At 50.7% G+C, this 24,227-nt stretch overlaps 1 protein-coding gene across 1 annotated transcript in view; it reads right to left on the bottom strand.

Moving 5' to 3' along the window:
• Positions 1-19,815, bottom strand: part of BCL10 (BCL10 immune signaling adaptor) — a 42,168-nt gene extending 22,353 nt beyond the window's left edge. The window contains exon 1 of the mRNA XM_063938940.1: positions 19,494-19,815. Within this exon, the coding sequence (XP_063795010.1) occupies positions 19,494-19,544 (51 nt within the window). The 5' untranslated portion in view covers positions 19,545-19,815. The remainder of the gene's footprint in view (positions 1-19,493) is intronic.
• Positions 19,816-24,227: the final 4,412 nt, after the last annotated feature.

Below are 24,227 nucleotides of genomic sequence, written 5' to 3'. Positions count from 1 at the left end.
ACTTCCATACAGAGAGCTAACTTACCCGGGAGCCACCCCCAGGATCTCCCATTGGCACTACAAGGAACAGCATGCCTTCCAAATGCTGCTCCCATTCAATGCCTCATGCAAACAAGCAGACAAACAATTAGGAAGCTGCTCAATCATACCTGGAGGTAATTATATATCAGGTGCTGGAAGGGGGAGGGGTCACAGACAAACAACAGACAAAGAGGAAGGGGGGTGCAAATCCCCAACCCCCAAATTCCCTTCCGCACACTGAGAATTACCTGTAACAATCCCTGAACCTATCTGGTAATAAAATTCAGAGAATTCGTCACAAATGTTTGAAAACACATGTTTAGCTGCTGGCCACTTCACGGCTTCTCTGATACAGCAGTCCTAACCTACATAATAGCAGTGCCCACATAGGGCCATGTAATTTGTCACAGTACGCCTCATGATAAAGGCTTTTACTAAAACACTTCCATACAGAGAGCTAACTTACCCGGGAGCCACCCCCAGGATCTCCCATTGGCACTACAAGGAACAGCATGCCTTCCAAATGCTGCTCCCATTCAATGCCTCATGCAAACAAGCAGACAAACAATTAGGAAGCTGCTCAATCATACCTGGAGGTAATTATATATCAGGTGCTGGAAGGGGGAGGGGTCACAGACAAACAACAGACAAAGAGGAAGGGGGGTGCAAATCCCCAACCCCCAAATTCCCTTCCGCACACTGAGAATTACCTGTAACAATCCCTGAACCTATCTGGTAATAAAATTCAGAGAATTCGTCACAAATGTTTGAAAACACATGTTTAGCTGCTGGCCACTTCACGGCTTCTCTGATACAGCAGTCCTAACCTACAAATTACAGGACCCCACTAGCCCTTTGGGGAGACAGAGGGAGAGTTTGCCAGCACACACCAGAGCGCTATATATATACAGGGATAACCTTATATAAGTGTTTTTCCCCTTATAGCTGCTGTATTTTTAATACTGCGCGTAATTAGTGCCCCCCTCTCTTTTTTAACCCTTTCTGTAGTGTAGTGACTGCAGGGGAGAGCCAGGGAGCTTCCCTCCAACGGAGCTGTGAGGGAAAATGGCGCCAGTGTGCTGAGGAGATAGGCTCCGCCCCCTTCTCGGCGGCCTTATCTCCCGTTTTTCTGTGTATTCTGGCAGGGGTTAAATTCATCCATATAGCCCAGGAGCTATATGTGATGCATTTTTTGCCATCCAAGGTGTTTTTATTGCGTCTCAGGGCACCCCCCCCCCCCCCAGCGCCCTGCACCCTCAGTGACCGGAGTGTGAAGTGTGCTGAGAGCAATGGCGCACAGCTGCAGTGCTGTGCGCTACCTTGTTGAAGACAGGACGTCTTCTGCCGCCGATTTTCCGGACCTCTTCTGTCTTCTGGCTCTGTAAGGGGGCCGGCGGCGCGGCTCTGGGACCTATCCATGGCTGGGCCTGTGATCGGTCCCTCTGGAGCTAATGTCCAGTAGCCTAAGAAGCCCAATCCACTCTGCACGCAGGTGAGTTCGCTTCTTCTCCCCTTAGTCCCTCGATGCAGTGAGCCTGTTGCCAGCAGGTCTCACTGAACATAAAAAACCTAAAACTAAACTTTTCACTAAGCAGCTCAGGAGAGCCACCTAGTGTGCACCCTTCTCGTTCGGGCACAAAAATCTAACTGAGGCTTGGAGGAGGGTCATAGGGGGAGGAGCCAGTGCACACCAGGTAGTTCTAAAGCTTTACTTTTGTGCCCAGTCTCCTGCGGAGCCGCTATTCCCCATGGTCCTTACGGAGTCCCCAGCATCCACTAGGACGTCAGATAAATAAAGGGGATCCTCAACTTCAGGGGTACACAAGAAGCAGGACAGGAGGTGTGAGTCTGCGGGAGAGGACGATCTGGGTGAGTGGTAGGAAACCACGTTTGGCGGAAGGCCCCCAGTAACGTGTCCATGAGAGATCCGGTTTAGATAGAGCCCCTAATGAATGGGGGAGAGCACACCGAAATTAATCTCAGTTTGCGGTCGCCGCACTACTGATTCCCAGAGACTGCGCTGGTATGTAATATAATCAATTGTTTATACTGTTATTGCCATTGAAGCGAATTAAAAGAAATGTAACCTGATGTAACCCATATGACTCTTACGCTGGAGAGAGAACAAGAAATTAAATGTTATTGTCGTGATAACCCTGTCTGAACTGTGAATAATCTGCTTGCTTATGTGATGAGATGGCCTGGCATGACAATGCTTTTCAAAATCACTGACGGATCTGGCCCTGCCCGGCTATCGCAACTGTCCGCGTGGATCGTAAAGTATGAAAAAGTTCTAACAAAGAAAAAAATAGTGAAAAACTCATGTCGACCTTTTGACCTGTCGACCTAGAACATGTCGACCTAGACACCCTGACAACCTTGAAAAACGGTCGACCTACGTACTGTCGACCAATAGTGGTCAACCTAAACATTGTCGACCTAGACACAGTCGACCTAGAGACCGGATCCCGTATATTATGGCTACATTCTTCCCAAATATATAGTAACTCGCACAGTATACATTTAATTTTCCGGCTGTCAGGATCCCGGCGCTACAGGACTATTCTGTGTCACCCATAGAGTGGGAATAGATCCTGTGGCGAGCGCAGCTTGCCCGCAAGGGGACTCTTTGTGCTCCCTCCGCTGCCAGGATGTCGCTGCTGGTACATTGACAGCCAGCATCCCAGCAACCTGTAAATCATACTGATCCCTCTATATGGTGCCTCAGGGATATTCTGAGACTACAGTACCGACAGAAAGATCATCACTCGAAGTTCAGGTGTGAGAGTGGTAGGGTTATCCTGAATGCATGGAGTGCAGGTGTGAGAGTGGTAGGATTATCCTGAATGCATGGAGTGCAGGTGTGAAAGTGGTAGGATTATCCTGAATGCATGGAGTGCAGGTGTGAGAGCGGTATGGTTATCCTGAATGCATGGAGTGCAGGTGTGAGAGTGGTAGGATTATTCTGAATGCATGGAGTGCAGGTGTGAGAGTGGTAGGGTTATCCGTAATGAGAGGAGTGCAGGTGTATGAGTGGTAGGGTTATCCTGAATGCATGGAGTGCAGGTATGAGAGTGGTAGGGTTATCCTGAATGTATGGAGTGCAGGCATGAGAGTGATAGGGTTATCCGTAATGAGAGGAGTGCAGGTGTAAGAGTGGTAGGGTTATCCTGAATGCATGGAGTGCAGGTGTGAGAGTGGTAGGGTTATCCTGAATGCATAGAGTGCAGGTGTGAGAGTGGTAGGGTTATCCTGAATGCATGAAGTGCAGGTGTGAGAGTGGTAGGGTTATCCGTAATGAGAGGAGTGCAGGTGTAAGAGTGGTAGGGTTATCCTGAATGCATGGAGTGCAGGTATGAGAGTGGTAGGGTTATCCTGAATGCATGGAGTGCAGGTGTGAGAGTGGTAGGGTTATCCTGAATGCATGGAGTGCAGGTGTGAGAGTGGTAGGGTTATCCGTAATGAGAGGAGTGCAGGTGTGAGAGTGGTAGGGTTATCCTGAATGCATGGAGTGCAGGTGTGAGAGTGGTAGGGTTATCCGTAATGAGAGGAGTGCAGGTGTAAGAGTGGTAGGGTTATCCTGAATGCATGGAGTGCAGGTATGAGAGTGGTAGGGTTATCCTGAATGCATGGAGTGCAGGTGTGAGAGTGGTAGGGTTATCCTGAATGCATGGAGTGCAGGTGTGAGAGTGGTAGGGTTATCCGTAATGAGAGGAGTGCAGGTGTGAGAGTGGTAGGGTTATCCTGAATGCATGGAGTGCAGGTGTGAGAGTGGTAGGGTTATCCGTAATGAGAGGAGTGCAGGTGTAAGAGTGGTAGGGTTATCCTGAATGCATGGAGTGCAGGTGTGAGAGTGGTAGGGTTATCCTGAATGCATGTAGTGCAGGTGTGAGAGTGGTAGGGTTATCCTGAATGCATGGAGTGCAGGCGTGAGAGTGGTAGGGTTATCTGTAATGTGAGGAGCGCAGGTGTGAGAGTGGTAGGGTTATCCCGAATGCATGGAGTGCAGGCGTGAGAGTGGTAGGGCTATCCCGAATGCATGTAGTGCAGGTGTGAGAGTAGTAGGGTTATCTGTAATGTGAGGAGTGCAGGTGTGAGAGTGGTAGGGTTATCCCGAATGCATGCAGTGCAGGTGTGAGAGTGGTAGGATTATCCTGAATGCATGGAGTGCAGGTGTGAGAGTGGTAGGGTTATCCTGAATGCATGGAGTGCAGGTGTGAAAGTGGTAGGGTTATCTGTAATGTGAGGAGTGCAGGTGTGAGAGTGCTAGGGTTATCCTGAATGCATGGAGTGCAGGGGTGAGAGTGGTAGGGTTATCCTGAATGCATGGAGTGTAGGTGTGAGAGTGGTAGGATTATCCTGAATGCATGGAGTGCAGGTGTGAGAGTGGTAGGGTTATCCTGAATGCACGGAGTGCAGGTGTGAAAGTGGTAGGATTATCCTGAATGCATGGAGTGCAGGTATGAGAATGGTAAGATTATCCCGAATGAATGGAGTGCAGGTGTGAGAGTGGTAGGGTTATCCTGAATGCATGGAGCGCAGGTGTGAGAGTGGTAGGGTTATCCTGAATGCATGGAGTGCAGGTATGAGAATGGTAAGATTATCCCGAATGAATGGAGTGCAGGTGTGAGAGTGGTAGGGTTATCCTGAATGCATGGAGCGCAGGTGTGAGAGTGGTAGGGTTATCCTGAATGCATGGAGTGCAGGTATGAGAGTGGTAAGATTATCCCGAATGCATGGAGTGCAGGTGTGAGAGTGGTAGGATTATCCTGAATGCATGGAGTGCAGGTGTGAGAGTGGTAGGGTTATCCTGAATGCATGGAGTGCAGGTGTGAGAGTGGTAGGGTTATCCTGAATGCATGGAGTGCAGGTGTGAGAGTGGTAGGGTTATCCTGAATGCATGGAGTGCAGGTGTGAGAGTGGTAGGGTTATCCTGAACGCATGGAGTGCAGGTGTGAGAGTGGTAGGGTTATCCTGAATGCATGGAGTGCAGGTGTGAGAGTGGTAGGGTTATCCTGAATGCATGGAGCGCAGGTGTGAGAGTGGTAGGGTTATCCTGAATGCATGGAGTGCAGGTATGAGAGTGGTAAGATTATCCCGAATGCATGGAGTGCAGGTGTGAGAGTGGTAGGATTATCCTGAATGCATGGAGTGCAGGTGTGAGAGTGGTAGGGTTATCCTGAATGCATGGAGTGCAGGTGTGAGAGTGGTAGGGTTATCCTGAACGCATGGAGTGCAGGTGTGAGAGTGGTAGGGTTATCCTGAACGCATGGAGTGCAGGTGTGAGAGTGGTAGGGTTATCCTGAATGCATGGAGTGCAGGTGTGAGAGTGGTAGGGTTATCCTGAATGCATGGAGTGCAGGTGTGAGAGTGGTAGGGTTATCCTGAATGCATGGAGTGCAGGTGTGAGAGTGGTAGGGTTATCCTGAATGCATGGAGTGCAGGTGTGAGAGTGGTAGGGTTATCCTGAATGCATGGAGTGCAGGTGTGAGAGTGGTAGGGTTATCCTGAATGCATGGAGTGCAGGTGTGAGAGTGGTAGGAAGTAAAGGGACATAACAGAGACACATGAGAACCGGAGGCGTACAGCACATGACGTATTATACAGTGTGACGTCACATTATCACCACAGTAATGTACATGTTACCATGGTATGTTTCCTATCCTGGCGATGACTACGCTTATAGGATCGCTTTAATTTGAGGATCTGATCGGGCTGCGCATGTGCAGCGCAATCAGCTCTAGTCCGCCGGCGTAAGATCAGATGATCGCGTCTTGGCAGCGCTGCTCCACTGAGGTAAGTGATCTGATGCCATCTGACAATGGCGCTAGGTAACCGAGGTAACGCCAGAAGGTCATGCTTGCTGCACAGCCTCTTATTGCCATCCCTACAGATTAGTCTGCCCCCCCACCCCCATCACACATACCTAGGCGGGCCTTTATACTGCCATAGTGCCAGGGTTGCCCTGCCCGGTACCTGCTGGTGGTACTTGGCTCAATGTGCACCTGTATGCTATACCTCCACTGAAGTACATTCTCTATGGGTAGATGCCCCTCACGTGGATGTATTCATACTGCCACACACGTGTCAGGTGATCCCATATATGCTTGGGTCCTTGTATCCCCCCCCAGCGTAACCTTCGTACCGCGCCCAACATGGCTGCCTCACCTGGTACGCTCGTGGACGGGATGAAAAATACATGGACCTGACGGTTATGTTGGGACCCTACTCTGAGCGTTAGAACGCTGCAACCTCCCATTTTGTGTCATCTCATCTGGCCAGAACCTACTCCACCCAGGGTAATCCTACGCAGTGTGCCCAAGATGGCCCCCTCACCAGGTACCTTTCATGGGTGGAATATATAACCCGTGGAGGTTATTGCCCAAAAGTTCTGCACCAACCCTGCATCGTGCTTACTGCAGCTCTTCCCGACTCACCTGGATCCTCCGGGACTGGATGATGCCACCACTGCCACTAAATATCAGACTACCAGTAAGCAAATTCACCCAGGCCAAATGGCGGACAAGCACACAGCTGAGGTTGTAGCACTCTGAGGTAAGGGTTCCTCGGGCACAGGAACATGCATTGCAAATAGTAGCTCGTACAAAACATACAAGGGGAAACAAGCCATAACAGTTCCAGGTTGGCCAACCCCGGGATGTCCTGGCTGCTGAGGCTTTCCTCAAAGTGCTGCTGATGAGGTAATGGTTCCACTTCATTGTTACTTTGCTCTTGACAGAGACAGATCAACAAAACCCTAAACAGTAAAGGGGCAGACTTGCTGGTGGTTACTGAACTTCTATGGTGCGGGTGCCTGATATTGGGAAAGTCCAGTGGGAGCATTTAGCCCACACCAGCCCTGGTGCTACATCTTCCAACAGCAGAGAGAGACATGGTCTTCAGCAATGGTTCCTAAGATGTCTCATCTGCCAGACTCCAAGGTGGGCTTACCCTTCCTTGCTTCCCGACGTGCACATCTTGAACTTCTGAGCTGAATCCACATCTTTCTCTAGAGATCTCATTGGAAAACATTATATCCTGTGGCTGGACCAATCATCAATCACTGCATTCCGGACCCTGCGGCAGTGGCTCCATGATGTCTGGGCTGCCCAGGCTCGCACTATAGTCCTTCCTGTAGTTCATGTGGTCAGCCAGGAATGCATACCCTCCAACATGACCCGCCCCACTAGGTACAAAATGCTCTGTTTCTGGACTTCCCTCTTAATGTATGATTTCCATCACCTGTGAAGAAACAGCTTTCTTATCATGTAACTAGTTCAACACAGGTGATGGAAATCATAAATTAAGAGGGAAGTCCAGGAACAGAGCATTTTGTACCTAGTGGGGCGGGTCATGTTGGAGGGTCTGGGAATGTGTTCTCTGGATTATTACTTTGTAGACACAGAGTACCATTCTCTGGAAGGGTTCACTACGGTATGCCGGCGGTCGGGCTCCCGGCGACCAGCATGCCAGCGCCGGGAGCCCAGACCGCCGGCTTACCGACAGTGTGGCGAGCGCAAATGAGCCCCTTGCGGGCTCGCTGTGCTCGCCACGCTACGGGCACGGTGGCGCGCTACCACGCTATTTTATTCTCCCTCCAGGGGGGTCGTGGACCCCCACGAGGGAGAATAAGTGTCGGTATGCCAGCTGTCGGGATACCGGCGCCGGTATACTGTGCGCCGGGATCCCGTCAGTCCGCATACTGAAGACCACCCCTCTGGAAGGCCAGCACGTTCTCCATAATTCCCCGGCCAGCGGCAGTGGCTTGTACCGGTGACTGGCACGCTCTGGAGCATCCTGCGCTTGCTGGAGGCAGACTACGGTCCATAATGGTCTGTGATCCTTCAGAGGGATGCTATGTGCTTGTGGATACCCAATACAAGTACCAACTTGGAGCATAGGTAAAATATGTGCTAGAGTCATGGGTTTAAGACAAACATTACACAAAATACCTCCATTGGGAAACTTGTAACTGGTGACCTGGAGGACCAAGGGCTAAGAATATCTGGGAGCAATGAGGCACAGTCACAAATATGGTCTGGATGTCCCTCATGTCATCACAACCCCCATCCATTCCCCATCCTATACCCCCAGCCTGTGATTCATTCCCCTTCCTTTACCCCCACCCTGTACTTCATTACCATTCCTATACCCCCACCCTGTGAACATTCCCCTTCTTATACCCCCAGCCTGTGATTCATTCCCCTTCCTTTACCCCCACCCTGTAATTCATTCACCTTCCTATACCCCCACCCTTCTATTCATTCCCCTTCTAACACCCCCACCCTGTTATTCATTCCCCTTCCTATACCCCCACCTGTAATTCATTCCCAATCCTATACCCCCACCCTGTGATCATTCCCCTTCTTATACCCCCACCCTGTAATTCATTTACCTTCCTTTACCCCCACCCTGTTATTCATTTACCTTCCTTTACCCCCACCCTGTTATTCATTACCCTTCCTATACCCTCACCTGTAATTCATTCCCCTTCTTATACCCCCACCCTGTAATTCATTCCCCTTCCTATACCCCCACCCTGTTATTCATTACCATTCCTATACCCTCACCTGTAATTCATTCCCCTTCCTATACCCCCACCCTGTAATTCATTCCTAAGCCTATACCACCACCCTGTTATTCATTACCATTCCTATACCCTCACCTGTAATTCATTCCCCTTCCTATGCCCCCACCCTTTAATTTATTCCCCTTCCTATGCCCCCACCCTGTAATTCATTCCCCTTCCTATACCCCCAGCTTGTGATTCATTCCTTCTTATACCCCCACCCTGTAATTCATTCACCTTCCTATACCCCCTCCCTGCAATTTCACCTTTCTTTACCCCCACCCTGTACTTCATTACCATTCCTATACCCCCACCCTGTAATTCATTCCCAATCCTATACCCCCACCCTGTGATCATTCCCCTTCTTATACCCCCACCCTGTAATTCATTTACCTTCCTTTACCCCCACCCTGTTATTCATTAGCCTTCCTATACCCTCACCTGTAATTCATTCCCCTTCCTATACCCCCACCCTGTAATTCATTCCCAATCCTATACCACCACCCTGTTATTCATTACCATTCCTATACCCTCACCTGTAATTCATTCCCCTTCCTATGCCCCCACCCTTTAATTTATTCCCCTTCCTATGCCCCCACCCTGTAATTCATTCCCCTTCCTATACCCCCTCCCTGCAATTCATTCACCTTCGTATACCCCCACCCTGTGATTCATTCCCCTTCCTATACCCCCTCCCTGTAATTCATTCCCCTTCTTATACCCCCACCCTGTAATTCATTCCCCTTCCTATACCTGCCCCCTGTAATTCATTCCCCTTCTTATACCCCCGCCCTGTGATTCATTCCCTTCTTATACCCCCACCCTTCTATTCATTCCCCTTCTAACACCCCCACCCTGTTATTCATTCCCCTTCCTATACCCCCACCCTGTAATTCATTCCCAATCCTATACCCCCACCCTGTGATCATTCCCCTTCTTATACCCCCACCCTGTAATTCATTTACCTTCCTTTACCCCCACCCTGTTATTCATTACCCTTCCTATACCCTCACCTGTAATTCATTCCCCTTCCTATACCCCCACCCTGTAATTCATTCCCAATCCTATACCACCACCCTGTTATTCATTACCATTCCTATACCCTCACCTGTAATTCATTCCCCTTCCTATGCCCCCACCCTTTAATTTATTCCCCTTCCTATGCCCCCACCCTGTAATTCATTCCCCTTCCTATACCCCCAGCTTGTGATTCATTCCTACTTATACCCCCACCCTGTAATTCATTCACCTTCCTATACCCCCTCCCTGCAATTCATTCACCTTCGTATACCCCCACCCTGTGATTCATTCCCCTTCCTATACCCCCTCCCTGTAATTCATTCCCCTTCTTATACCCCCACCCTGTAATTCATTCCCCTTCCTATACCTGCCCCCTATAATTCATTCCCCTTCTTATACCCCCGCCCTGTGATTCATTCCCCTTCCTATACCCCCCACCCTGTAATTCATTCCCCTTCCTATACCCCCACCCTTCTATTCATTCCCCTTCCTACACCCCCACCCTGTAATTTATTCCCCGTCCTATGCCCCCACCCTGTAATTCATTCCCCTTCCTATACCACCACCCTGTGATTCATTCCCCTTCTTATACCCCCACCCTGTAATTCATCCCCCTTCCTATACACCACCCTGCAATTTATCCCCCTTCCTATACCTCACCCTGTAATTAATTCCACTTTCCATACCCCACCCTGTGAATCATTCCCCTCCCTTTACCCCCACCCTGTAATTCATTCCCCTTCCTATACAACCACCCTGTGATTCATTCCCTCTTCTATACCCTCACCCTGTAACTCATTCCCCTTCCTATACTCCCACCCTGTAATTCATTCCCCTTCCTTTACCCCCACCCTGTAATTCATTCCCCTTCCTATACAACCACCGTGATTCATTCCCCCTTCTATACCCCCACCCTGTGACTCATTCCCCTTCCTATACCCCCACCCTGTAATTCATTCCCCTTCCTTTACCCCCACCCTGTAATTCATCCCCATTCCTATAACCCCACCCTGCAATTCATTATCCTTCCTATACCCCCACCCTGTAATTCATTCCCCTTCCTATACCCCCACCCTGTAATGCATTCCCCTTCCTATACCCCCACCCTGCAATTCATTCCCCTTCCTATACCCCCACCCTGTAATTCATTCCCCTTCCTATACAACCACCCTGTAATTCATTCCACTTTCCATACCCCCACCCTGTGATTCATTCCCCTTCCTATACCCCCACCCTGCAATTCATCCCCCTTCCTATACCCCCACCCTGCAATTAATCCCCCTTCCTATACCCCACCCTGTAATTCATTCCCCTTCCTTTACCCCCACCCTGTAATTCATCCCCATTCCTATAACCCCACCCTGCAATTCATTATCCTTCCTATACCCCCACCCTGTAATTCATTCCCCTTCCTATACCCCCACCCTGTAATGCATTCCCCTTCCTATACCCCACCATGTAATGCATTCCCTTTCCCATACCCCCACCATGCAATTAATTCCCCTTCATATACCCCCACGCTGTAATTCATTCCCCTTCCTATACCCCCACCCTGTAATTCATTCCCCTTCCTATACCCCCCACCCTGTAATTCATTCCACTTCCTATACAACCAACCTGTGATTCACTCCCCTTTCTATACCCCAACCCTGTAATCCATTCCCCTTCCTATACTCTCACCCTGTGATTCATTACCCTTCCTATACCCTCACCTGTAATTCATTCCCCTTCCTATACCCCCACCCTGTAATTCATTCCCAATCCTATACTACCACCCTGTTATTCATTACCATTCCTATACCCTCACCTGTAATTCAATCCCCTTCCTATGCCCCCACCCTTTAATTTATTCCCCTTCCTATGCCCCCACCCTGTAATTCATTCCCCTTCCTATACCCCCAGCTTGTGATTCATTCCTTCTTATACCCCCACCCTGTAATTCATTCACCTTCCTATACCCCCTCCCTGCAATTCATTCACCTTCGTATACCCCCACCCTGTGATTCATTCCCCTTCCTATACCCCCTCCCTGTAATTCATTCCCCTTCTTATACCCCCACCCTGTAATTCATTCCCCTTCCTATACCTGCCCCGTAATTCATTCCCCTTCTTATACCCCCGCCCTGTGATTCATTCCCCTTCTTATACCCCCACCCTTCTATTCATTCCCCTTCTAACACCCCCACCCTGTTATTCATTCCCCTTCCTATACCCCCACCCTGTAATTCATTCCCAATCCTATACCCCCACCCTGTGATCATTCCCCTTCTTATACCCCCACCCTGTAATTCATTTACCTTCCTTTACCCCCACCCTGTTATTCATTACCCTTCCTATACCCTCACCTGTAATTCATTCCCCTTCCTATACCCCCACCCTGTAATTCATTCCCAATCCTATACCACCACCCTGTTATTCATTACCATTCCTATTCCCTCACCTGTAATTCATTCCCCTTCCTATGCCCCCACCCTTTAATTTATTCCCCTTCCTATGCCCCCACCCTGTAATTCATTCCCCTTCCTATACCCCCAGCTTGTGATTCATTCCTTCTTATACCCCCACCCTGTAATTCATTCACCTTCCTATACCCCCTCCCTGCAATTAATTCACCTTCGTATACCCCCACCGTGATTCATTCCCCTTCCTATACCCCATCCCTGTAATTCATTCCCCTTCTTATACCCCCACCCTGTAATTCATTCCCCTTCCTATACCTGCCCCCTGTAATTCATTCCCCTTCTTATACCCCCGCCCTGTGATTCATTCCCCTTCCTATACCCCCCACCCTGTAATTCATTCCCCTTCCTATACCCCCACCCTTCTATTCATTCCCCTTCCTACACCCCCACCCTGTAATTTATTCCCCTTCCTATGCCCCCACCCTGTAATTCATTCCCCTTCCTATACCACCACCCTGTGATTCATTCCCCTTCTTATACCCCCACCCTGTAATTCATCCCCCTTCCTATACACCACCCTGCAATTTATCCCCCTTCCTATACCTCACCCTGTAATTAATTCCACTTTCCATACCCACCCTGTGAATCATTCCCCTCCCTTTACCCCCACCCTGTAATTCATTCCCCTTCCTATACAACCACCCTGTGATTCATTCCCTCTTCTATACCCTCACCCTGTGACTCATTCCCCTTCCTATACCCCCACCCTGTAATTCATTCCCCTTCCTTTACCCCCACCCTGTAATTCATCCCCATTCCTATAACCCCACCCTGCAATTCATTATCCTTCCTATATCCCCACCCTGTAATTCATTCCCCTTCCTATACCCCCACCCTGTAATGCATTCCCCTTCCTATACCCCCACCCTGCAATTCATTCCCCTTCCTATACCCCCACCCTGTAATTCATTCCCCTTCCTATACAACCACCCTGTCATTCATTCCACTTTCCATACCCCCACCCTGTGATTCATTCCCCTTCCTATACCCCCACCCTGCAATTCATCCCCCTTCCTATACCCCCACCCTGCAATTAATCCCCCTTCCTATACCCCACCCTGCAATTCATCCCCCTTCCTATACCCCACCATGTAATGCATTCCCTTTACCATACCCCCACCATGCAATTAATTCCCCTTCATATACCCCCACGCTGTAACTCATTCCCCTTCCTATACCCCCCACCCTGTGATTCATTCCCCTTCCTATACAACCAACCTGTGATTCACTCCCCTTTCTATACCCCAACCCTGTAATCCATTCCCCTTCCTATACTCTCACCCTGTGATTCATTCCCTTCCTATACCCCACCCTGTAATTCATTCCCCTTCCTATACAACCACCCTGTGATTCATTCCCCCTTCTATACCCCCACCCTGTGACTCATTCCCCTTCCTATACCCCCACCCTGTAATTCATTCCCCTTCCTTTACCCCCACCCTGTAATTCATCCCCATTCCTATAACCCCACCCTGCAATTCATTATCCTTCCTATACCCCCACCCTTTAATTCATTCCCCTTACTTTACCCCCACCCTGTAATTCATTCCCCTTTCTTTACCCCCACCCTGTAATTCATCCCCATTTCTATACCCCTACCCTGTGATTCATTCCCTTCCTATACCCCACCCTTTAATTAATTCCCCTTACTTTACCCCACACCCTGTAATTCATTCCCCTTTCTTTACCCCCACCCTGTAATTCATCCCCATTCCTATACCCCCACCCTGCAATTCATTCCCCTTCCTATACAACCACCCTGTGATTAATTCCCCTTTCTATACCCCCACCCTGTGATTCAGTCACCTTCCTATACCCCCACCCTGCAATTCATCCCCCTTCCTATACCCCCACCCTGCAATTAATCCCCCTTCCTATACCCCACCCTGCAATTCATCCCCCTTCCTATACCCCACCATGAAATGCATTCCCCTTCCCATACCCCCACCATGCAATTCATTCCCCTTCATATACCCCCACGCTGTAATTCATTCCCCTTTCCTTACCCCCACCCTGTAATTCATCCCCATTCCTAAACCCCCACCCTGCAATTCATTCCCCTTCCTATACTCCCACCCTGTGATTCATTCCCTTCCTATACCCCACCCTTAAATTAATTCCCCTTACTTTACCCCACCCTGTAATTCATTCCCCTTTCTTTACCCCCACCCTGTAATTCATCCCCATTCCTATACCCCACCCTGCAATTCATTCCCCTTCCTATACAACCACTCTGTGATTCATTCCCCTTTCTATACCCCCACCCTATGATTCATTCCCCTTCCTATACCCCCACCATGTAATTCATTCCCCTTCCGATACAACCAACCTGGGATTCACTCCCCTTTCTATACCCCCACCCTGTGATTCATTACCCTTCCTATACCCCCACCCTGCAATTCATTCCCCTTCCTATACCCCCACCCTGTAATTTATTCCCCTTCCTATACCCCCACCCTGTAATTCATTCCCCTTTCTATACCCCCACCCTGTAATTAATTCACCTTCCTGTACCCCCACCCTGTAATTAATTCCCCTTCCTATACAACCACCCTGTGATTCATTCCCCTTTCTATACCCCCACCCTGTAATTCATTCCCCTTCCTATACAACCAACCTGGGATTCACTCCCCTTTCTATACCCCCACCCTGTGATTCATTCCCCTTCCTATACCCCCACCCTGTGATTCATTCCCCTTCCTATACCCCACCCTTTAATTCATTCCCCTTACTTTTCCCTCAACCTGTAATTAATTCCCCTTCCTTTACCCCCACCCTGTACTTTATCCCCATTCCTATACCCCCACCCTGCAATTAATTCTCCTTCCTATACCCCCACCCAATTCATTCCCCTTCCTTTGCCCCTACTCTGTTATTCATTCCCCTTTCCATACCCCCACCCTGTAACTCATTCCCCTTCGTATACCCCCACCCTGCAATTAATTCCCCTTCCTATACCCCCACCCTGTAATTCTTTCCCCTTCCTATACCCCCACCCTGTGATTCATTCCCCTTCCTATACCCCACCCTTTAATTAATTCCCCTTACTTTACCCCCACCCTGTAATTCATTCCCCTTCCTTTACACCCACCCTGTAATTTATTCCCCTTCCTTTGCCCCTACTCTGTAATTCATTCCCCTTTCTATACCCCCACCCTGTAACTCATTCCCCTTCGTATACCCCCACCTTGCAATTCATTCCCCTTCCTATACCCCCACCCTGTGATTCATTCCCCTTCCTATACCCCCACCCTGTGATTCATTCCCCATCCTATACCCCCACCCTGTATTTCATTCCCCTTCCTATACCCCCACCCTGTATTTCATTCCCCTTCCTATACCCCCACCCTGAAATTAATTCCTTTTCCTATACCCCCACCATGTAAGCCATTCCTTCCTATACCGCACCCTGTAATTCATTCCCCTTCCTATACAACCACCCTGTAATTCATTCCCCTTTCTATACCCCACCCTGCAATTCATTCCCCTTCCTATACCCCCACCATGTAATTAATTCACCATCCTTTACCCCCACCCTGTAATTCATTCCCCTTCCTTTACCCACACCCTATAATTCATTCCCCTTCCCATACCCCCACCCTGTAATTCATTCCCCTTCCTATGCCCCCACCCTGTAATTCATTCCCCTTCCTATACAACCACCCTGTGATTCATTCCCCTTTCTATATCCCCACCCTGTGATTCATTCCCCTTCCTATACCCCCACCATGTAATTCATTCCCCTTCCTATACCCCCACCCTGTAATTCATCCCCTTACTTTACCCCCACTCTGTAATTCATTCCCCTTCCTTTACCCCCACCCTGTTATTCATCCCCATTTCTATACCCCCCACCCTGTAATTCATTCCCCTTCCTATACCCCCACCCTGTAATTCATTCCCTTACTTTACCCCCACCCTGTAATTCATTCCCCTTCCTATACCCCACCCTGTAATTCATTCCCCTTCCTATACCCACACCCTGTAATTCATTCCCCTTCCTTTTCCCCCACCCTGTTATTCATCCCCAGTTCTATACCCCCCACCCTGTAACTCATTCACCTTCGTATACCCCCACCCTGTAATTAATTCCCCTTCCTAATTGCCCCTTACCCCTTGATTCTGTTTGAGACTCCGTTTGGTGAATAGGATCTTTAGAAGCGTGGTGGCCAGGAGTCTGCTAGCTGGGGATCTTGGTTCCCTGCCTCTGGAAGCCAAATTTAGCCAGAGAAGGTGATAACGTCCCCCGGCAGAAACCTGGGAGTACAGTCTCCAGACGTGCTGGCACCCGGGCGGTGACTATCACTCCAGGTGGCCTCAGGTACAGAGGAGAGACCTCTCCCCACCGTGTGTTACGGACAATGCCCAGCACAACCGCTTGATTGGCTAAGGGGCCCAGGTGTAGGCTTACCTCCGGTGGTATTGTGTGTTACACCTGGATAAAAGGAGGTCCTGTAAGCCCTGAATGTGTGTAGCCTCTGACCACCTGGAGAGGCGTGGACTTCTGAAGAATATGTGTATGCTATGGAGTAACTGTTTTTGTATCCATTAAGCAATATACTTGTTCCAAGACGTCTGCATCTGCTTGTATCCTGTGACCACCAGATCAGCTGGAGACGCTGTGCTGTTCCCTGGCCCAAAGTCTCCAGGTGAAACCCTCCACCACCGTACAGGTGTCGCTTATAGAAGTCTGTGTAGAATAAGTGGTTCTAGGTGCCAGTGCAGGGGCCTGTGGTGGCAGCGAGTTACCCGTCCACTACGCAGTGGGAGGAGTCAGTAACAGGCGGTTGCTGACCATGAGAGGACATCCCTAGGAGTGGTGGAATAAGCCCCTCTGGTTACTAATGGACGAGTAACCATCCTCTATCCCATGGGTCTTCAACCTGTAGCTCGCCAGCTGCTGTGAAACTATACATCCCAGCATGCCCTGCCACAGACTTGCTATTAAGGTATGCTGAAACTGAGAAAGGGCATGCTGGGATGTGTAGTTCCACAGCAGCTGGAGGGCCGCAGGTTGAAGACCCATGCTCTATTCTATCTGTGTCAAAATCTGGGAATACCTGCTGGAGCGAGGTCATCTGGTCGATTTGACTTTGTAATTTACTACCCTTCCTATGCCTGCCCTGCCCCCTGTCATTCATTCCCCTTCCTATACCTGCCCCCTGTAATTCATTCCCCTTCCTATGCCTGCCCCCCTGTAATTCATTCCTCTTCCTATGCCTGCCCCCCTGTAATTCATTCCCCTTCCTATGCCTGCCCCCCTGTAATTCATTCCCCTTCCTATGCCTGCCCCCCTGTCATTCATTCCCCTTCCTATGCCTGCCCCCCTGTAATTCATTCCCCTTCCTATGCCTGCCCTGCCCCCCTGTAATTCATTCCCCTTCCTATGCCTGCCCCCGTCATTCATTCCACTTCCTATGCCTGCCCCCGTCATTCATTCCCCTTCCTATGCCTGCCCCCCTGTCATTCATTCCCCTTCCTATACCTGCCCCCCTGTCATTCATTCCCCTTCCTATACCTGCCCCCCTGTCATTCATTCCCCTTCCTATGCCTGCCCCCTTGTAATTCATTCCCCTTCCTATGCCTGCCCCCCTGTCATTCATTCCCCTTCCTATGCCTGCCCCCTGTCATTCATTCCCCTTCCTATACCTGCCCCCTGTAATTCATTCCCCTTCCTATGCCTGCCCTGCCCCCTGTAATTCATTCCTCTTCCTATGCCTGCCCCCCTGTAATTCATTCCCCTTCCTATGCCTGCCCCCCTGTAATTCATTCCCCTTCCTATACCTGCCCCCGTCATTCATTCCCCTTCCTATGCCTGCCCCCCTGTCATTCATTCCCCTTCCTATGCCTGCCCCCTGTAATTCATTCCCCTTCCTATACCTGCCCCCTTGTAATTCATTCCCCTTCCTATGCCTGCCCCCGTCATTCATTCCTCTTCCTATGCCTGCCCCCTGTAATTAATTCCCCTTCCTATACCTGCCCCCCTGTAATTCATTTCCCTTCCTATACCTGCCCCCTGTAATTCCTTCCCCTTCCTATACCTGCCCCCCTGTAATTCCTTCCCCTTCCTATACCTGCCCCCCTGTAATTCCTTCCCCTTCCTATACCTGCTCCCCTGTAATTCCTTCCCCTTCCTATACCTGCCCCCTGTAATTCATTCCCCTTCCTATACCTGCCCCCTGTAATTCATTCCCCTTCCTATACCTGCCCCCTGTAATTTACTCCCCTTCCTATGCCTGCCCCCCTGTAATTCATTCCCCTTCCTATACCTACCCCCCCTGTAATTCATTCCCTTTCCTATACCTGCCCCCCTGTAATTCATTCCACCCTCACTGTAAATAATTTCCCCCTCATACACCCCCACGCGGCCATTTATTGGGTTGGGGCTGTAATGCCGGCATCGGAGCTCTTTGCGGGCTCACTGCGCTCGCCATAGGGTCACGAATGAGAGTATCCCCTACTAGCCAGCATTCCCGACGTCGGTGTCCTGACTGCTGGCAAATCATCTACATCCCCATTTATTCCCCCCCTTACACACGACACAGTAATTTATTATCCTCTTACACTCCCACCTGGGGATTTATTTCCCCCTTACACACGACACAGTAATTTATCACCTGGGAATTTATTCCCCCCTTACAACAGTCATTAACCCTCCATCACCCACCATATCATTTATACCTTACTGAACCTACCTGTAATTAATCCCCCCCCCCCACCACCACCAATGGAGGAGAGTAGCAGACAGGAGGCGTATGTGAGTCTCGTGTCAGTGATATCAGGGCAGCACCGCAATCCCAGCCTATCGCTGACAGCGTCACAGGCCCGAGACTGACACCCCGTACAGGACCCGGCAGAGGAGGAGATGGGAGAGGTCAGACAGAACCCGAGATATATGGCAGGGAGGAGCAAGTAACAGGCTCGGATGGGGACCACTGCTTTGAAGTCCGATATCTCCGGTTCCCCAGGGGCGATTTTCAATAATCTGGTACCCCTGGAAAAAGGGGACCCTCAGCTATCAGCCTAGGACCCTTATACTCCTGGGGCCCTTGGGTAACTGTCCATTGAGCCCATACAGAAAGACAGCCCTGGTTTATGTATCACCCTGCATCGCCCGCACTTCTGTGCTCTTCATACCTGCACATGGACAGTCCGCTCCGCAGAGGGATGTGCATAAGCCCCTCAGTGTTGCGCACTTCCAGATCTCCGCCATACAGTTCCCCCAATGGTAGCGCTGGCCCCGCTATTAAAGCACCTGGGGGAGGCTCTGCATAGATGGCGCTCACATAGGTTGTGACGTGCGTTTATTGCCCTGTCTGTGGCGCAGTGACATCATCGCCTGGTATATCAGTAACATCACAACGCTTCATCCAGCAAAGCCCAATCACCACCCGCCTGCAGTGCAATGTTCTGCTACTTACATCTCTCTTAACATCTGCCATTTCCTCTTCATTCAGTTTGAGGGGAGTCATCGCGCCCGGGCCTCCCCCTCAGGGTGTCACAGTGCTGAGGTGGGCAGAGGGTGCCGGAAGGACAGATTGTCACTGCTGGCCTGACGTTTCATTAACAAACTCTCTGGGCTTCCTCTGCAAATGACACACACTCACACAGAGCTTCCTGTCACACAGCGACACACTCACACTCTGCGCTTCCTGTCAGCGCTGTCACTGTTACACTGCCACATTGCTTCCTCATAGCTTCCCTCCTGACTTGTCCAGGCACATTTCCTGCATTCCTGCCATGCACAGAGCTGACTGGCTGCTGCAGAGCCTTATACCACCTGCGTCATACGTCTGCAGATCTGACTGGCTGCTGCAGAGCCTTATACCACCTACGTCATACGTCTGCAGATCTGACTGGCTGCTGCAGAGCCTTATACCACCTACGTCATACGTCTGCAGATCTGACTGGCTGCTGCAGAGCTTTATACTACCTGTGTCATACGTCTGCAGATCTGACTGGCTGCTGCAGAGCCTTATACCACCTACGTCATACGTCTGCAGATCTGACTGGCTGCTGCAGAGCCTTATACCACCTACGTCATACGTCTGCAGATCTGACTGGCTGCTGCAGAGCTTTATACTACCTGTGTCATACGTCTGCAGATCTGACTGGCTGCTGCAGAGCCTTATACCACCAGCGTCATACGTCTGCAGATCTGACAGGCTGCTGCAGAGCCTTATACCACCTGCGTCATACGTCTGCAGATCTGACTGGCTGCTGCAGAGCCTTATACCACCTGCGTCATATGTCTGCAGATCTGACTGGCTGCTGCAGAGCCTTATACCGCCTGCGTCATACGTCTGCAGATCTGACTGGCTGCTGCAGAGCCTTATACCGCCTGCGTCATACGTCTGCAGAGCTGACTGGCTGATGCAGAGCCTTATACCACCTGCGTCATACGTCTGCAGAGCTGACTGGCTGCTGCAGAGCCTTATACCACCTGCGTCATACGTCTGCAGATCTGACTGGCTGCTGCAGAGCCTTATACCACCTGCGTCATACGTCTGCAGATCTGACAGGCTGCTGCAGAGCCTTATACCACCTGCGTCATACGTCTGCAGATCTGACTGGCTGCTGCAGAGCCTTATACCGCCTGCGTCATACGTCTGCAGAGCTGACTGGCTGCTGCACAGCCTTATACCTCCTGCGTCATACGTCTGCAGAGCTGACTGGCTGCTGCAGAGCCTTATACCTCCTACGTCATACGTCTGCAGAGCTGACAGGCTGCTGCAGAGCCTTATACCATCAGCATCATACGTCTGCAGATCTGGCTGGCTGCTGCAGAGCTTTATACCACCAGCGTCATACGTCTGCAGATCTGACTGGTTGCTGCAGAGCTTTATACCAGCATCATACATCTGCAGATCTGACTGACTGCTGCAGAGTCTTATACCACCAGCGTCATACGTGTGCAGAGCTGACTGGCTGCTGCAGAGCTTTATACCACCTGCGTCATACATCTGCAGATCTGACTGGCTGCTGCAGAGCCTTATACCACCAGCGTCATACGTGTGCAGAGCTGACTGGCTGCTGCAGAGCTTTATACCACCCGCGTCATACATCTGCAGATCTGACTGGCTGCTGCAGAGCCTTATACCACCTGCGTCATACGTCTACAGATCTGACTGGCTGCTGCAGAGCCTTATACCACCAGCGTCATACGTCTGCAGATCTGACTGACTGCTGCAGAGCCTTATACTACCAGGATCATACGTCTGCAGAGCTGAGTGGCTGCTGCAGAGCTTTATACCACCTGCGTCATACGTCTGCAGATCTAACTGGCTGGTGCAGAGCTTTATACCACCAGCGTCATACGTCTGCAGATCTGACTGACTGCTGCAGAGCCTTATACCACCTGTGTCATACGTCTGCAGATCTGACTGGCTGCTGCAGAGCCTTATACCACCAGCGTCATACATCTGCAGATCTGACTGGCTGCTGCAGAGCCTTATACCACCTGCGCCATACGTCTGCAGATCTGACTGGGTGCCGCAGAGCTTTATACCAGCATCATACGTCTACAGATCTGACTGACTGCTGCAGAGCTTTATACCACCAGCGTCATACATCTGCAGATCTGATTGGCTGCTGCAGAGCTTTATATCACCAGCGTCATACATCTGCAGAGCTGACAGGCTGCTGCAGAGCTTTATACCACCTGTGTCGTACGTCTGCAGATCTGACTGGCTGCTGCAGAGCCTTATACCGCCTGTGTCGTACGTCTGCAGATCTGACTGACTGCTGCAGAGCCTTATACCACCAGCGTCATACGTCTGCAGATCTGACAGGCTGCTGCAGAGCTTTATACCACCTGCGCCATACGTCTGCAGATCTGACTGGCTGCTGCAGAGCCTTATACCACCTGCGCCATACGTCTGCAGATCTGACTGGGTGCCGCAGAGCTTTATACCAGCGTCATACGTTTGCAGATCTGACTGGCTGCTGCAGAGCTTTATACCAGCGTCATACGTTTGCAGATCTGACTGCTGCAGAGCTTTATACCACCTGGGTCATATGTCTGCAGATCTGACTGGCTGCTGCAGAGCTTTATACCGCTTGCGTCGTACGTCTGCAGATCTGACTGGCTGCTGCAGAGCCTTATACCGCCTGCATCGTATGTCTGCAGATCTGACTGACTGCTGCAGAGCCTTATACCACCAGCGTCATACGTCTGCAGATCTGACTGGCTGCTGCAGAGCCTTATACCGCCTGCGTCGTATGTCTGCAGATCTGACTGACTGCTGCAGAGCTTTATACCACCAGCGGCATATATCTGAAGAGCTGACAGGCTGCTGCAGAGCTTTATACCACCTGTGTCGTACATCTGCAGATCTGACTGGCTGCTGCAGAGCCTTATACCACCTGCGTCATATGTCTGCAGATCTGATTGGCTGCTGCAGAGCTTTATATCACCAGCGTCATACATCTGCAGAGCTGACAGGCTGCTGCAGAGCCTTATACCGCCTGCGTCATACATCTGGAGATCTGATTGACTGCTGCAGAGCCTTATACCACCAGCGTCATACGTCTGCAGATCTGACTGGCTGCTGCAGAGCCTTATACCACCAGCGTCATACGTCTGCAGATCTGATTGGCTGCTGCAGAGCTTTATATCACCAGCGTCATACATCTGCAGAGCTGACAGGCTGCTGCAGAGCCTTATACCGCCTGCGTCATACATCTGGAGATCTGATTGACTGCTGCAGAGCCTTATACCACCAGCGTCATACGTCTGCAGATCTGACTGGCTGCTGCAGAGCCTTATACCGCCTGCGTCGTACGTCTGCAGATCTGACTGGCTGCTGCAGAGCCTTATACCGCCTGCGTCGTACGTCTGCAGATCTGACTGACTGCTGCAGAGCTTTATACCACCAGCGGCATACATCTGCAGAGCTGACAGGCTGGTGCAGAGCTTTATACCACCTGCACCATACGTCTGCAGATCTGACTGGCTGCTGCAGAGCCTTATACCACCTGCGCCATACGTCTGCAGATCTGACTGGGTGCCGCAGAGCTTTATACCAGCGTCATACGTCAACAGATCTGACTGCTACAGAGCTTTATACCACCTGCGTCATATGTCTGCAGATCTGACTGGCTGCTGCAGAGCCTTATGCCACCTGCGTCGTACGTCTGCAGATCTGACTGGCTGCTGCAGAGCCTTATACCGCCTGTGTCGTATGTCTGTAGATCTGACTGGCTGCTGCAGAGCCTTATACCACCTGCGTCATATGTCTGCAGATCTGACTGGCTGCTGCAGAGCTTTATACCAGCGTCATACGTTTGCAGATCTGACAGGCTGCTGCAGAGCTTTATACTACCTGTGTCATACGTCTGCAGATCTGACTGGCTGCTGCAGAGCCTTATACCGCCTGCGTCGTACGGCTGCAGATCTGACTGGCTGCTGCAGAGCCTTATACCGCCTGCGTCGTACGTCTGCAGATCTGACTGCTGCAGAGCCTTATACCACCAGCGTCATACATCTGCAGATCTGACAGGCTGCTGCAGAGCTTTATACCACCTGCGCCATACGTCTGCAGATCTGACTGGCTGCTGCAGAGCCTTATACCACCTGCGCCATATGTCTGCAGATCTGACTGGCTGCTGCAGAGCCTTATACCACCTGCGCCATACGTCTGCAGATCTGACTGGCTGCTGCAGAGCCTTATACCACCTGCGCCATACGTCTGAAGATCTGACTGGCTGCTGCAGAGCCTTATACCGCCTGCGTCGTATGTCTGCAGATCTGACTGGCTGCTGCAGAGCCTTATACCGCCTGCGTCGTACGGCTGCAGATCTGACTGGCTGCTGCAGAGCCTTATACCGCCTGCGTCATACGTCTGCAGATCTGACTGACTGCTGCAGAGCCTTAAACCACCAGCGTCATACATCTGCAGATCTGACAGGCTGCTGTAGAGCTTTATACCACCAGCGTCATACGTCTGCAGATCTGACTGGCTGCTGCAGAGCCTTATACCACCTGCGCCATATGTCTGCAGATCTGACTGGCTGCTGCAGAGCCTTATACCACCTGCGCCATACGTCTGCAGATCTGACTGGCTGCTGCAGAGCCTTATACCACCAGCGTCATACATCTGCAGATCTGACTGGCTGCTGCAGAGCCTTATACCACCTGCGCCATACGTCTGCAG

Source organism: Pseudophryne corroboree, chromosome 9 (genome assembly GCF_028390025.1).
Source record: "Pseudophryne corroboree isolate aPseCor3 chromosome 9, aPseCor3.hap2, whole genome shotgun sequence".
NCBI lineage: Eukaryota > Metazoa > Chordata > Amphibia > Anura > Myobatrachidae > Pseudophryne > Pseudophryne corroboree.
This window is presented reverse-complemented; position numbering and strand designations above follow the sequence as displayed.